The sequence below is a fragment of the Lipotes vexillifer genome, unplaced genomic scaffold (genome assembly GCF_000442215.2).
Source record: "Lipotes vexillifer unplaced genomic scaffold, Lipotes_vexillifer_v1.1 scaffold863, whole genome shotgun sequence".
Taxonomy (NCBI): domain Eukaryota; kingdom Metazoa; phylum Chordata; class Mammalia; order Artiodactyla; family Lipotidae; genus Lipotes; species Lipotes vexillifer.
The window spans coordinates 1,867,375-1,879,884 of record NW_006788168.1 but is presented as its reverse complement, the minus strand read 5'-3'; the positions used below and the strand labels follow the sequence as shown (position 1 = coordinate 1,879,884).

At 48.5% G+C, this 12,510-nt stretch overlaps 1 protein-coding gene across 2 annotated transcripts in view; it reads left to right on the top strand.

The window, feature by feature from the left end:
* Positions 1-61: 61 nt before the first annotated feature.
* GMPR (guanosine monophosphate reductase) overlaps positions 62-12,510 on the top strand; it is a 40,071-nt gene continuing 27,622 nt past the window's right edge. The window contains exons 1-4 of one of the 2 annotated variants that reach the window (XM_007461266.1): positions 62-153; positions 6,807-6,926; positions 9,133-9,216; positions 12,223-12,396. In XM_007461266.1, coding sequence (XP_007461328.1) covers positions 67-153; positions 6,807-6,926; positions 9,133-9,216; positions 12,223-12,396 — 465 coding nt within the window. In that variant the 5' untranslated portion in view covers positions 62-66. The remainder of the gene's footprint in view (positions 154-6,806; positions 6,927-9,132; positions 9,217-12,222; positions 12,397-12,510) is intronic. The other variant, XM_007461267.1, reaches the window with a different exon arrangement.

Below are 12,510 nucleotides of genomic sequence, written 5' to 3'. Positions count from 1 at the left end.
CCAGCCCGTGCCGCAGGGAGGAGCTGCGGGCTCCCGCCGCGCCGGCCCGAGCGCGCCGCCGGCGCCATGCCCCGCATAGATGCCGACCTCAAGCTGGATTTCAAGGATGTCCTGCTCCGACCCAAGCGAAGCAGCCTCAAGAGCCGAGCCGAGGTGGGATCTTTTGCCCGGGTGGCGCGGGGGAGGTGGGTGCAAGGCGCTGGGATGTGCCGGCCTTGCCAGCTTTTCTGTGTGTCTGGAGATGGATGGGACGCTGACCCCCTTTGCCCTCCTCACCACTGTAGAAGGGGGAAGGGCAGCTGGTTCCCTGCCAGGATTGGAGGTGTCTTTAAGGGGTCCGACTCCGGCCTAAAATTCTAAATCTGTCCGGTCGGTGGGCGAGGGGAAGCACGCAATAGAACTAGACCCCAGAGGAGCGAGGACCAAGGGGCCAAGTGACTTAGAGAGGATGGCGGGCGGGCGGCGGTGGTACACAGAGCAGAGACTAAGTATAAAGGGAGAGGAGGTTTTGGGGCAGTGTCTCTCAGTGCGGGGAACTCTGGCTGCTTTAGTAACAGGTCCAGCAATGGAATTTTTTAAAAACGTCTGCAAAACAGGGAAATGCCGGGGCAAAAGTTCAGGGTTTACTTTCTGCGTTTCAGTGGATTTCTGGGAGTGGGGCTGCAGACCTGTGCCTGATGGCACCCACTTACTGGACCGCTTCAGTCCAGCCCAGCGTTTGGGAAGCTGGGAGCACTGGGGTGCGGGAGTAGGGGTGGAGGCGTTTTTTCTGGTCCTGCCTTAATGAGAGCAAAGCCTGCGGAACAGGTGGAGACCAGACTGGACATAGCCAGGGAGGGGGGCAGGAGGAAGGTCAAGCTGTGAAGGATAAACTAGTTGCACACAAAGGCAGCGTCCCCCGGAGTCGTGTATCCCAGTGACCGTGGCTTTGCGTGGCGGGCCGAGAGCTGGAGCCGAAGGGGAGGAGACTGCTGGGTCTGGCAGCGGGGGCTGGAGAAGTAAACAGCAGGAGACTGAGCCAGCCCGCTGCTCCGTCCGTCCCGCTCCCAGGACCGTAAATAAATCTCCTTGCGAGGCCCTGGGCTGCCTGCCGGTGCCCCCGCCTGCCTCCTAACTGCAGTGCCTGGGGCTGCCAGCTGAGGGCTTGTTTGAATTAAGGAAGCCTGCTGCTGCTTTAGCCGATGACCAGGCCCTCCCAACTCACCTTCTCAAGCAGGACGGTTGGCAGCTGGAGCCAGGACTGGAAGAGGCGAGGAATGATTAACCCTTATCCCCCTGGATTGCTCAACTCTGTTCTTGTCCTCTATTGTGTCCTTCCGGGTGCTAAAGAGTGGGGCAGACACTTAGAACAACAGTCAACAGTTGCGATGGCAGGCCTTGGTCTCCTGAAGTCTAAGCAGTAGCTGGTACCTGAGTCCAGGCCAAGATGAGATGTGGAGATTCTGGGCAGACTAGTAATTTGTTGGCCTCAATAGTCTAAATATTCACAGTTCGCTTAGTAGAGAGAAACTTACTTTAAGAAAAGTTATATGTTTAAAACAAGGATATATTATGTGTATTTTCTGAAGCAGGAAACCTCTTGTGAAGGTAAAACTCAGGATTATGTAATAAAATGAATTACTGTTTCCCAGGGAATCGTGTGACGTTGTCGTGCATCATTAGGTTTCATAATTTGGGCTGATTAAAAGTGTTAATGTCCCAGCTTCCCATGACACCTTGCAGTCTACACATAGCAGTGAGATCTGCTCTCTCACTACACATAGCAGTGAGATCTCTGTGTCCTTGAGAAGTGTTTTCATATTTCCACGTTTGCCAGTTCCCTGCCTGGAAACCTGAGTTAACTGGCGTTGCCTTTCCATTTGGTTCCCGTCATGGTTTAGCTGCCTGCTGGCCACCCGGTATCACCTGGCTGCCTGCTTCAGTGATGTTGAGGGATCTAGGTGGACCTCTAATCCCCTCTCAAGGTTTTCCCAGTTTGCTTGTGGATGCCTGAAATTTCTTGTAAGCAGATGAAAACTTTGCGTTGTATGACCAGACAGAATCCTAAATGTATGCCCCCAGGCAGAAGGATACCTGAGTGTAAATTTGAAACTAAATGGTAAATGACCGGACTTTGAGCCTAACCAGAGAGCAGATATGAGTGGTGCCAGGAGAGAAAACACTGGAGCCGGGAGAGAAAGCATACCCTGTGAAAGCAGAGTCTGGCTGGGAAGGGAGAGTTATGACAACTGACAAGATTTATCACTGCAGCAGTTTTGCTAAGAGCTGGGCCTGCTGCTGGATCATCAGGCAGTGAGCAGGAAATGCAGAGGAAGGCAGAGTGCCCTTCCACTCGGAGGTTTAGTGCTTCTGCAAGGGGATTTCCACAAGTGTCACATAAAATGAATTTGAGGCAAAGGCTACAGGTGGAGATGGCCCAGGTTGCCTTCCTGTGGTTGTAACAGATCGGCAGTCATCCTCACTGCCCATCCATTGCCCGTGCTCATGTCTTCACAAGGCTTTGGGCCACAAGAATAAAGGGCCACAGGGCTGTGTGGGAGCATTTGGGTAATCTTTTCAGAGGAAGTGACATGGTTGTCAATTGGGCAAGAACTTTGTCTTTCTTTGACACACTGGGGAGGTGACATCATCCCTTGACTCCCTGAGCATTCTCTTTCTCGGGACCCATTTCTTGTTCCAGTGTCCCACCCTAGTCCTTAAGCTAGGAAGATTTTTTTAAAAAACCCACAAACTTAACACAACCATAACTTTGGAAGTCAGACAGTGGAGGAATTTGCAGTGGAAAATTGGCCACTTACTTGTCCTGGGACAGAGAAGACATGACCTGACGAGCTATCAGTCTCCTTAAGACTCCTTAGTCGTTTTTTCACCAGTAGTCCAGTGACAAGTGGACCGGTTCTGGTGAGTTCTGGTCCAGCTTCAGTGGACAGCAGGCTGGCCCGAGGGGAATGAGACCATGGCAGAGTAGAGAGAATATCGGCTGGGAGAAAAGAGGCCTGGGTTCTTCCAAGCTCTGAGCTAGTTATTTTATTACCAGGGCTCTGTATTAGATTCCTGGGGCTGCCGTAACAAAGTACTGCAGACTGAGTGACTTACACAGAAATGCATTGTCTCGCAGTTCCTTCTGAGGGCTGTGAGGGAGTAGAATCTTCCAAGCCTCTCTCCTGCCTTCGGATTGTTTACACATAACCTTGGTGTTCCTTGGCTTGTAGATGCATCGTTCTGATCTCTGTCTTCCTCTTGAATCAGCATTCTCCCTTTCTGTGTGTCTCTGTCCAAATTTCCCCTTTTTATAAGAACACCAGTCATACTGGAATGGGGCCCACCCTAACGACCTCATCTTACCTTGATTATCCACAAAGACCCTATCTCCAAGTAAGGTCACATGCACAGGTACTGATGGTTGGTATTTCAATACCCTTTTGGGGAGACAGTTCAAACCGTAACAGCTTCTGTAAATTTTGCTCTGTAACATTGGAGGGTTTGATGAAGCTTGCTCTTAATGCATCAGAATCACCTGGGGAGACACTCCAAAATACACATGTGGTCTCCAACACAAAGGTTCTGATTTATTAAGTTTGGGGTGGCCTGAGCATGTGTATTTTGGGAGTCATTCCACCGTGATTCTGGTGTGCCCACAGACTGGCCACTGGAGCCTTTGCATTTGTGGAACCCCGTGGCTCTCTGGTACTGTGTGTGGCTGCATGCGCATCTCTGAATCCTGACACCTGATGGTGAAACTTCCAGGGGACCGAGCATGTTCAGAGGGCCGGGCTGGGGCCTACCACGCATTGACCTGAAAGGCTGGGGGCCAAAACAATCTCATCCTTACCCCTTAGCCAGACATTAATTTATTCTACCCTTTTTGAGCCACTAGGACCACAGAGGTGAAAGGCATTGCCTCTAGGCGTCGACTTACAGTCTACAGGTGAGACAGATAATGAATAATCTAATAAGAGAATTGCTTTAATTAGCACCAGCCATAGCTTTAGGGAAAAGAGGCCCCTGCCCCGGGCTCCACTTCTGCTCCCCTGTCCCCTGCTCACTGGGCAGAGCTGAGGGCTGGGCCTTTCCCTCTAGGCCATGCTCCAGATACTCAGGATCCTGGATTTCCTGCCCAAATGATTTCGAGCTGATTCCAAGGCCTGCACGGGGGGCCTCTTCCCCAGGTCTGTTTCCCAGGGGCCAGCCTTGCTGCCGATATGCTCGCCTCTAACCTCAGAGTGGCCAGGTGACCGCTGTTTGCGGGGATGGACGTGCGTGCGTGGAGCTTAGTGTGCAGACTGGGGTGTCCATGTGTGCCCAGAAGGATGTGCGTGGGAAGAGACAGGGGCCAGGGCTGGCTCCCATGGCACCATGTTCTGGTGCTTTCCAGGTCATTAATGAAATTGTGTTGTAAAGGTAGGAGGATAGAACAGAATTTGTGTAGCAGCTTCTTACACGTTGCTCATGACGTTGAGATGTTTAGAAACGTGGCAGGTGGGCCTCTTTGTATTTTGGGGCCCCCAAATGTTGAGCTGCAGGACTATGACGAAGGTATGTTTAAAGAACAGCAGAAACATGCATTATTGAGGCCGGAGAGGGGTGGCTTATTACTTTCTGTGCCCTTTCAAACCAGGCTTAGCAGAGAGAGTGTTTGGAGGTGCTATATTTGGTGCGTGGACCAGCTGTGGCAGGTTAAGTGCCAAGTTTTGTTTCTGGTGGCTAGAATATTTAAAATATTTCTCTCCGTGAACAACTGGTCGTCTCGGGTGTGTGTGTGTCTGTGTCCTTCCGTCTGCGTGGATAAGGTCGGGGAAGATATTTTATTTCTCGTTCCTAGGATTAAGGATCGCATAGGCTCCGCCGTGTGCAGGAGAGTAGAAGTGAGGGGAAGAGTTCATTGCCAAGGCTGACCTTTTCCATGGAGGACTGTTCTGCAGCGCCAAGAAAAACCCACTGTAGGCTCAGCTGGGTGCAGAGCGTGGCAGCCCTCCTCACGTTTCTTGGAAGGAGTATAAGTAATTTGAGACCAAGGAATTCCGATTGTTTTAAGCCTGCAAAGCCAAAATGTCAGCACGCCATTAGCAGCCCAGAAGGGTGCAACTGATAGTTCCCCTCAGTTACCTTTCAGGATGCAGATCGAACTTGCTTCACTGAAGTGTCCCTGAGGATGGTCATGAAGGAAGTGGGGAAAGGGATGAGCTGCCTTCCACAAGTGCTCTGCCAGTGACAGCATCTCATCTCCCCTCACTGATTGCTGTTTAAGGCCAGCGCCGCCATGTTGATGACCTCATTAGCCCAGGAAGCCTTCTGTGGTGGGGGAGCGCGAGGTGTGAAAAGGACCTGAGGTGCCCCCTGGTGTTCTGACATGTTGATGGCAAGGTGAAAGTTACCTCCAATGAAAAAATAGAAGAAACCTCTAGATAAATACTGGTAGGAAATGATTACCGCTGCTGTCCTCTGTCAGCCAGGATTAATGTAGGTCCAAATTCTTGCAGAAGCTTAAGATTTCCACCTGTGTTTGTCCTGCCAGTTCTCCTTGGGGAAGTGCCCCTTTGCAGGAGGGGCTGTATCCCTCAGGGTCCTGCTGAGGAAACGAACATTGCTGAATATTTAAAACAGGAAATTTAATACAAGGCATTGTGACACAGCTGAGACGCCGGATGGAATACCGAGGGACCCCAGAGATTGGCAGCAGACAACCCACTCCCAAAGGGGAGGTTCCCAAGGCCTGGGATCACTCTGGGAGCTGGAACCAACACCATGCAGGCCAAGGCAGAGGGGCTCTGGGAGAACTACTCTGACTACACCCAGGACCACCTCCCCCACTGTCTTCCCATGTCCCGCCAGTGACCCCATTGCCCAAACCCAGCCAGAAACCAGCCTGGGAAGTGGAGCCTGCCGGGGGGTGGGGGTGGGGGGCTTGGGATAAGAGCAGAACAGGGGAAGGATGAGCGCTGCATCTGTGCGCATACAGGCCTGGGATCTGCCCTGGGTCGAAGAAGTGATTTCGATTCTGCTAATAGCTCTTGGTCAGCGCCTGGCCCTACCCACTGCTTTTGCTGAGCCCGCCTTCCTGGCTGAGCTCTCGTTCTGGATTCCCTGTCGCTTGAGTTGGTCATAAATACCCTGAGGTTGGTAGAATTGGAGCTGTTTGCAAGTCAAAGGAACAAGTGGTTATGTGCACAGATATGGCTGCAATGTCCTTCCTCCTGGCTCTTTGAAAGATGCTGATAGTTACAAAATAGCTGAGAAGGTTGAAGGGCTAAGGGAGTTATGGGTTGCAGCTGACTGCAGGGTGAATTTGGATTGCCTGGTTCTCTCGGAAGGTGAGAATTAAAGGGGGGGCCTTGGTTGGCAGGGAAGAGTGGAGTGGATTTTCCCAGAAGGGGAACTGTCCCTCCAGTGCTTGGAAGTGGGGAAAGGTGACTTGTATGTGGGTGCTTTGGACTAGGATGAACCAGGCTGGGGCCAGAGGTGGCAGGCGGGTGGGAGAGGCTGTTGAAGCAGGGAGCTTTTGACTTGGAGGCTGGGCTTGATGGCAGAACATGCAGTGCCTTGTACTGGTGCTGGAGGGTGGTAAGGACCCCCTTACCGGTGGTAAGGACCGGTAAGGACCGGTTCAGTTTTTGCACCTGGATAACAACCCGTGCCTCCATTTCCTCAGGGACTCACCTGTCTTTGGAACCCCTGGCCCAACCCCTAAGAGAATCCAGGGACCGAGGGACATACACTTCCTTTGTGTCCTTCCACTTGCTGCAGACTCGAGAAGTTCTACCCAAATCACATAAAGAGACAAGGACTTCCTTTCCCTTTTGCAACAGGTGGATCTCGAGCGAAGCTTCACATTTCGGAACTCGAAGCAGACCTACTCGGGGATTCCCATCATTGTGGCCAACATGGACACCGTGGGGACGTTTGAGATGGCAGTGGTGATGTCACAGGTAGGACGGCGGGCTTTTTCCCTCTGAGCAGCACACTGGACAGGTGGTCAGTAGCCCACCCTGGACTTGCTCAGACACAGGGAAGAGGAGAAAAGTGAGACACTTCAGGACATTCGCTGTGGCCGAACTATTTGGTTCTGAGTCTCATTGTTGCTCCAGGCACTTCTTTTTCTCTCTTCCATCAGAAGGTGGATGGAGTCTGGACTTTGCCTTCAGGGAGATGGTCTAGACCTGCATGCATTTCTTTCTTGAAAATGCTCGTGATCCTTTTGGAAATTAGAGGCACAGAAAGAAGTTGGACATTGTGCCATATTATTCAGTTTGATGAGTGTTGTATTAATAGAAGAGTGACGTCACCTTTAAAATGAAGACAGAACCTCTTCGTCTGCCCTGTAGCATTTATTACATCATTATGGAAAAAACTTAGGTGCCAAGCACTGATTGTAATGTGTATGATGTGGTCACAGCTCACACAGGTGGGTTCCTTGTACAGATGAGGAAACCGAGGCAGAGAAGGAGAGGAGAGGTCACTTGGCTCAAGGCATTTAGGCAGGTAGTCACTGAGCCAAGATTTCAAACCCAGACTGACTCCAGAACAAGGGATTTGTCTCCCAACTTACACCGACAGATAACTAGTACAAGCTCAGGGTCCCTTGAACCAGCTGCTGTCTCATTGCCTGTAAAGGGAGTAGCTAGTGCCCTGGCTTTAGAAAAATAAAAACAAAGTTATTTGTGGGCAAAATCCTCATCTCGCACATCTGTGTCGGCATTTGTGTCCGAGGTTCGGTGCATTTATTCATCATAGATGTGAAATGTCTGCTTCTGATGCACAGAGTATGTGCATCTATTTCTGTAGCTAATGCCTGCCAAGTGAAAAGATAAATCCAATTAGTTGAAAGAGCTTCTTGCTGTGGACAGCATGTCTAACCTCAGGAGGTGCTGGGATTCATTATTAGCCCGTGATTAGAAGGGAGATTTTCAAACAAATTATGAAGTCACAAAATGGAGTGGGGGGTGGTCTGTCTGAGTCCAGGATCAGTTGCCTCGTCTGTCTGCCTTTAGCCCCCAGTGAGCTTTGGGCCAGAGGCTAATAAATTAATTGCAAAAGGAATTTGTATTTTTTTGCTCCCTATCTTTTCCTCCCTCTGCTGTGATCAGCCGTTGCTACTAATGAATTATGTGTTTGTGTAAAAATGCATGGAATCAGGGGGCAATAAATAGCCCTGTTGAATTCACATATCAGATTACTAGTCCATGAAGAACGGAGAACTTGCTGTGCTCTTCCCATTTGCACAGGAGACTCCCCATGAATGAGACCAGTATGCACTGAAATAGCTAATCATGTGTGGGTCCTACGAATCTTCCATTTCTGAGATCCACTGAGTTAGTGTCTTGCATTAATAAAGTTGTAGAATTTTAGGAGAGGGGACTGAGAGAAGTTAGGAGCGAGGCCCTGATACAGGAGGAGGAGCCTGGGTTCCGCATTCAGATTTGAATTTGATTCTGGCCTTTGCCCCTTTTTGGCCAAGCGATTGTTAAATTTCTTAAACTTAAGTTTCTTAAGCCCCATCTCTGCCCACGAAACTACTATTGCTATACAAAGTTCTGAGAAGCACATGAAATAACGTATGCAAAGCGCTTGCACAAAGTAGGTGTTCAGTAAACGCTTGCTGGGTTGATAGTCATAGATTTAGGATTATGATTTATGTAGTTCCCTCCCTCAAGAATACCAACTGCCTGATGGGTTTAGCTTTTAGCGGGAGATGTTTAGATTGTGACCCCAAAGAAAAGCTTTCAGGTAGAAGTTGAGGTTCTTTGGGGTTGACTAAGCATAACTTTGCTTTCAGGCTGCCCTGCTGATGGGCAGGGGACCAGGCCTCTGTGCTGCTCTTGGCCTCAGTCAAGTGTGGGCTGCCCAGGGCTCTGAGAATTCTCCCTTATTCCACCCCCCTGCCTCCTGGCATTGCCTCCTAAATCTTGAATGCTGTGTTGTCTGATCAGATTAGAGTGGAAAACACGGTTTTGTGATTTCCCTAGTTACACTTTCATCTGTTTGGGCCTCCTAGGGGCACATTCAAAGCAAATTAAGCATGAAGGGCTGGAACACCGGATGCTTTTGTATTGGTGGATCACCCTCGCCATATGGAGGAAGGGGGAGTGGAACTCCCTTAAATTCTCGTCCTAATGGTGCTGTTTTATTTCCTAGCACTCCATGCTTACAGCAATTCACAAGCATTACACCCTGGATGACTGGAAGCTCTTTGCTGCTAATCACCCAGAATGTCTGCAGGTATGACTCCACCCTGGTTATAAATTACATTTGTTGCAGGGGTAAGAAAACCTTTTTTTTTTCCATTTTTGTTTTATTTATTTTATTTTTTAAACATCTTTATTGGAGTATAATTGCTTTACAATGGTGTGTTAGTTTCTGCTTTATAACAGTGATTCAGCTATACGTATACACATATCCCCATATCTCCTCCTTCTTGCGTCTCCCACCCTCTCTATTCCATCCCTCTAGGTGGTCACAAAGCACCAAGCTGATCTCCCTGTGTTATGTGGCCATTAGCTATCTATTTTACATTTGGTAGTGTATATATGTCCATGTTACTCGGGAGAAAATCTTTAGGGTTGTCAAAAGGATTTGAATTGGCAGCAGATAGACACACAGAGTCCTAAGGAGAAACTGGGGGAAGGCAATAGTGGTCCCCCAGCCATTGATCATTGCCAGGAATTTGCCAAGGAAGCCTGTACTGTATTCTTTTTAAAAAACATTAGGATTTACCTGCAAGGAATATCTTTTTTCCCTTGAGAAGTGAAGTGTTCTGTCATGAGAACTTGCAGAGGACCTGGCAGTGTTTCCTTCCGGGGAATGGGTCTGTTCTAAACGTGCCTTTTGACCAGAAAAGATACCTAATTATAGCAAGTTGTTATAATTGGAGCTGAATATAATGGAGCAGAATAAACAGCATGCCCTCCAGGATGGCTTTAATCAAAAAGACAGATAATAAAAAGTGTTGGTGTGGATGTGGAGAAATTGGAATCCTCCTACATTGCTGGTGGGAATGTAAAATGGTGCAGCTGCTTTGGAAAACAGTTTGGCAGTTCCTCAGAAGGTTCAACATAAGAGTTCCCATATTACTTAGCAATTCTATTCCTAGTATAGACCCAACAGATATAGAACTATATGTTCACACAAAACCTTGTACACAGATGTTCACAGTAGCATCATTCATGATATCCAAAAGGTGGAAACAACCCAAATGTCCATCAACTGATGAATGAATAAACGAAATCTGGTATATCCATACAATGGAATATTCATCAGTGAAAGGGAATGAAATATTGATTCATGCTACAACATGGATGAATCTTAAACATTTTACCAAGTGAAAAAGCCAGACACAAAAGGCTGTGTACATGATGATGTTTACACGAAATGTCCAGAATAAGCAAACCTGTAGAGACAGAGACAGAAGGTAGATAAGTGGTTGCCTAAGGCTGTGGGATGAGAGGTTTGAGGGTGAGGGCTAAAGGGTGTGGGAATTTCTTTTTGAGGTGATGAAATGTTCTAAAATTGATTGTGGTGACAGTTGCACAACTCCAAAAATACTAAAACCATTGAATTGTGCACTTTCAAAGGTGAATTGTTTTTGACTATATGTCAGTAACACTGTTACTGAAAAAAAAAAAAAGAAGCAGTTTGAAAATAACAAAAGTCCCAGTAGAACACACCAGACTTTGATCCTGGCACACTTCAATGGTTCTACGTCAATGCCATAGAGGAATCTCTGCATTTAGATGCTTTTCTACATGGTGAGATCATCTGTGATTGGAAAATGACTTCATATTGTACTGCTTTTGAAGTTACACTGGCTTCTTTTTTTTCTGTGCCTTGACTGTGTGTGGATTTTGATTGGGGAGAAGGTGTTTCAGAGATAAAATAGTTCTGGCTCACTAGTGGGTCCTTCCTTTTTGCCATATTTTATTCTAATGGATTATCTCTTTCATCTTCTTCCCCTCTCTGGATGAAGTTTGGGGAGCATGAGTTTCCAGCAGTGCATTCATCAGAACCTTGGCTTTTTCATTACCAAGTGTCCTCATTTCACTTACTGCCCCACTCCCACCAAATTAGAGCTCATTAAAAAGGGAACATGGTACAAACTCAGTGGCACAGCGGGAAACTAACCAATCTTGAGTTTCACCTGCTAAACTTTAACAGAAATGAAGGAGAAAATAAAAATGGTAGCAGAACTCAGTGGGAGGGAAAGAACGTGTGGATTTGGGGCACAGGTCAGACTGTAAACAGGAGGAGTGAAAATTGGAGTGAATATGTATCACATTACCAGTCCGCTTACATTCAGTATCTGAGTTGTAGCTACACTGTTGTGATTTGGGGGGAATAACAAAGGATTTTAAGATATGTCCCTCGTCTGTGGCTTATAGTTTAGAGATATGAGTTAGAATATAAACATTATATAAATTTATAAAATATAAATATCTCATGAAAGGTGAGATGCTGACTCTGGCCACAATCCCATGGGTTAGTTTCGTTGAGGCATAAATTACTAAACTCCAAAGAGCAGGTTCTGAGTAGAGCAGCGGGGTGGGTTGGAGAGTGCCAGTGCTGAGGAGCTTGCGGGAGAGGGTGTCACGGAGGAGACTGTGCTGGCTTCAGGTGTAAGCACGTCCCAGTGCGGATGGGGAGGATCCTTTCGGGGCTCATTCATCCTCATACTTCGGGACATCTTGCCTCTAGAATGGAGACGCTAAGACTTGCAGCAACCCGTGCAGGTTACGATTTGCATGTTGTGACAACGTTGCATCGGGAGTGAAAAGGAAAGCAGGAAGGAGTTTTATCAGAGGGGTTTTAGACATCTTTCCCTCCTTGCTGCCGCCTAAGCGAGATGCTCAGGGTGGTGGCCACGGCTTTGACACGAGGAGCCTGAGCACACCGGCCTCCCTGGAGAATTTGCACCAGCAGCTCCACGGTTCCGAGTGCCACGTGGAGAGCTTGAGGAAATGGAACAAGAGCCAGGCGCGCGATTCTGTGGCTGAGGTCCAGGCCTCAGGATATGCGCGGTTTAATGGTGGGAAAGACGGCAGAGTCAGTTCCGGTAACTGAAGGAGTGAATCTCCTTTACCTCTGCTGCTGCATGTTTCTTGAGCCGGTCCACTGTGTGTCTGTTTGATCAGGGTGAACCTCAGAGGGTCACGGTGCTGTGCCCAGAACAGGCGCGTGGATGGAGGCAGGGTTACTGTTTGTGTCTTACGCCTCTTGGTTTGTTTGGTACAGCATATGGCCGTGAGTGCGGGCAGTGGGAAGAATGATCTGGAAAAGATGAGCAGCATCCTGGAAGCCGCGCCGCAGGTTAAGTTTATTTGCCTGGATGTGGCCAATGGATACTCGGAACATTTTGTGGAATTCGTGAAGCTTGTCCGGGCCAGGTTTCCAGAACACACCATTATGGTAGGTATGGTGGGACGACCTCCTCTGGATGGGGAAGCAGAGAAGACGTGCGTGGGGTGTCCGGGGAGCTGTGTTCTCCTCGTAGCTTTTGGTGCCTTCTTCTTAGCAGACTAG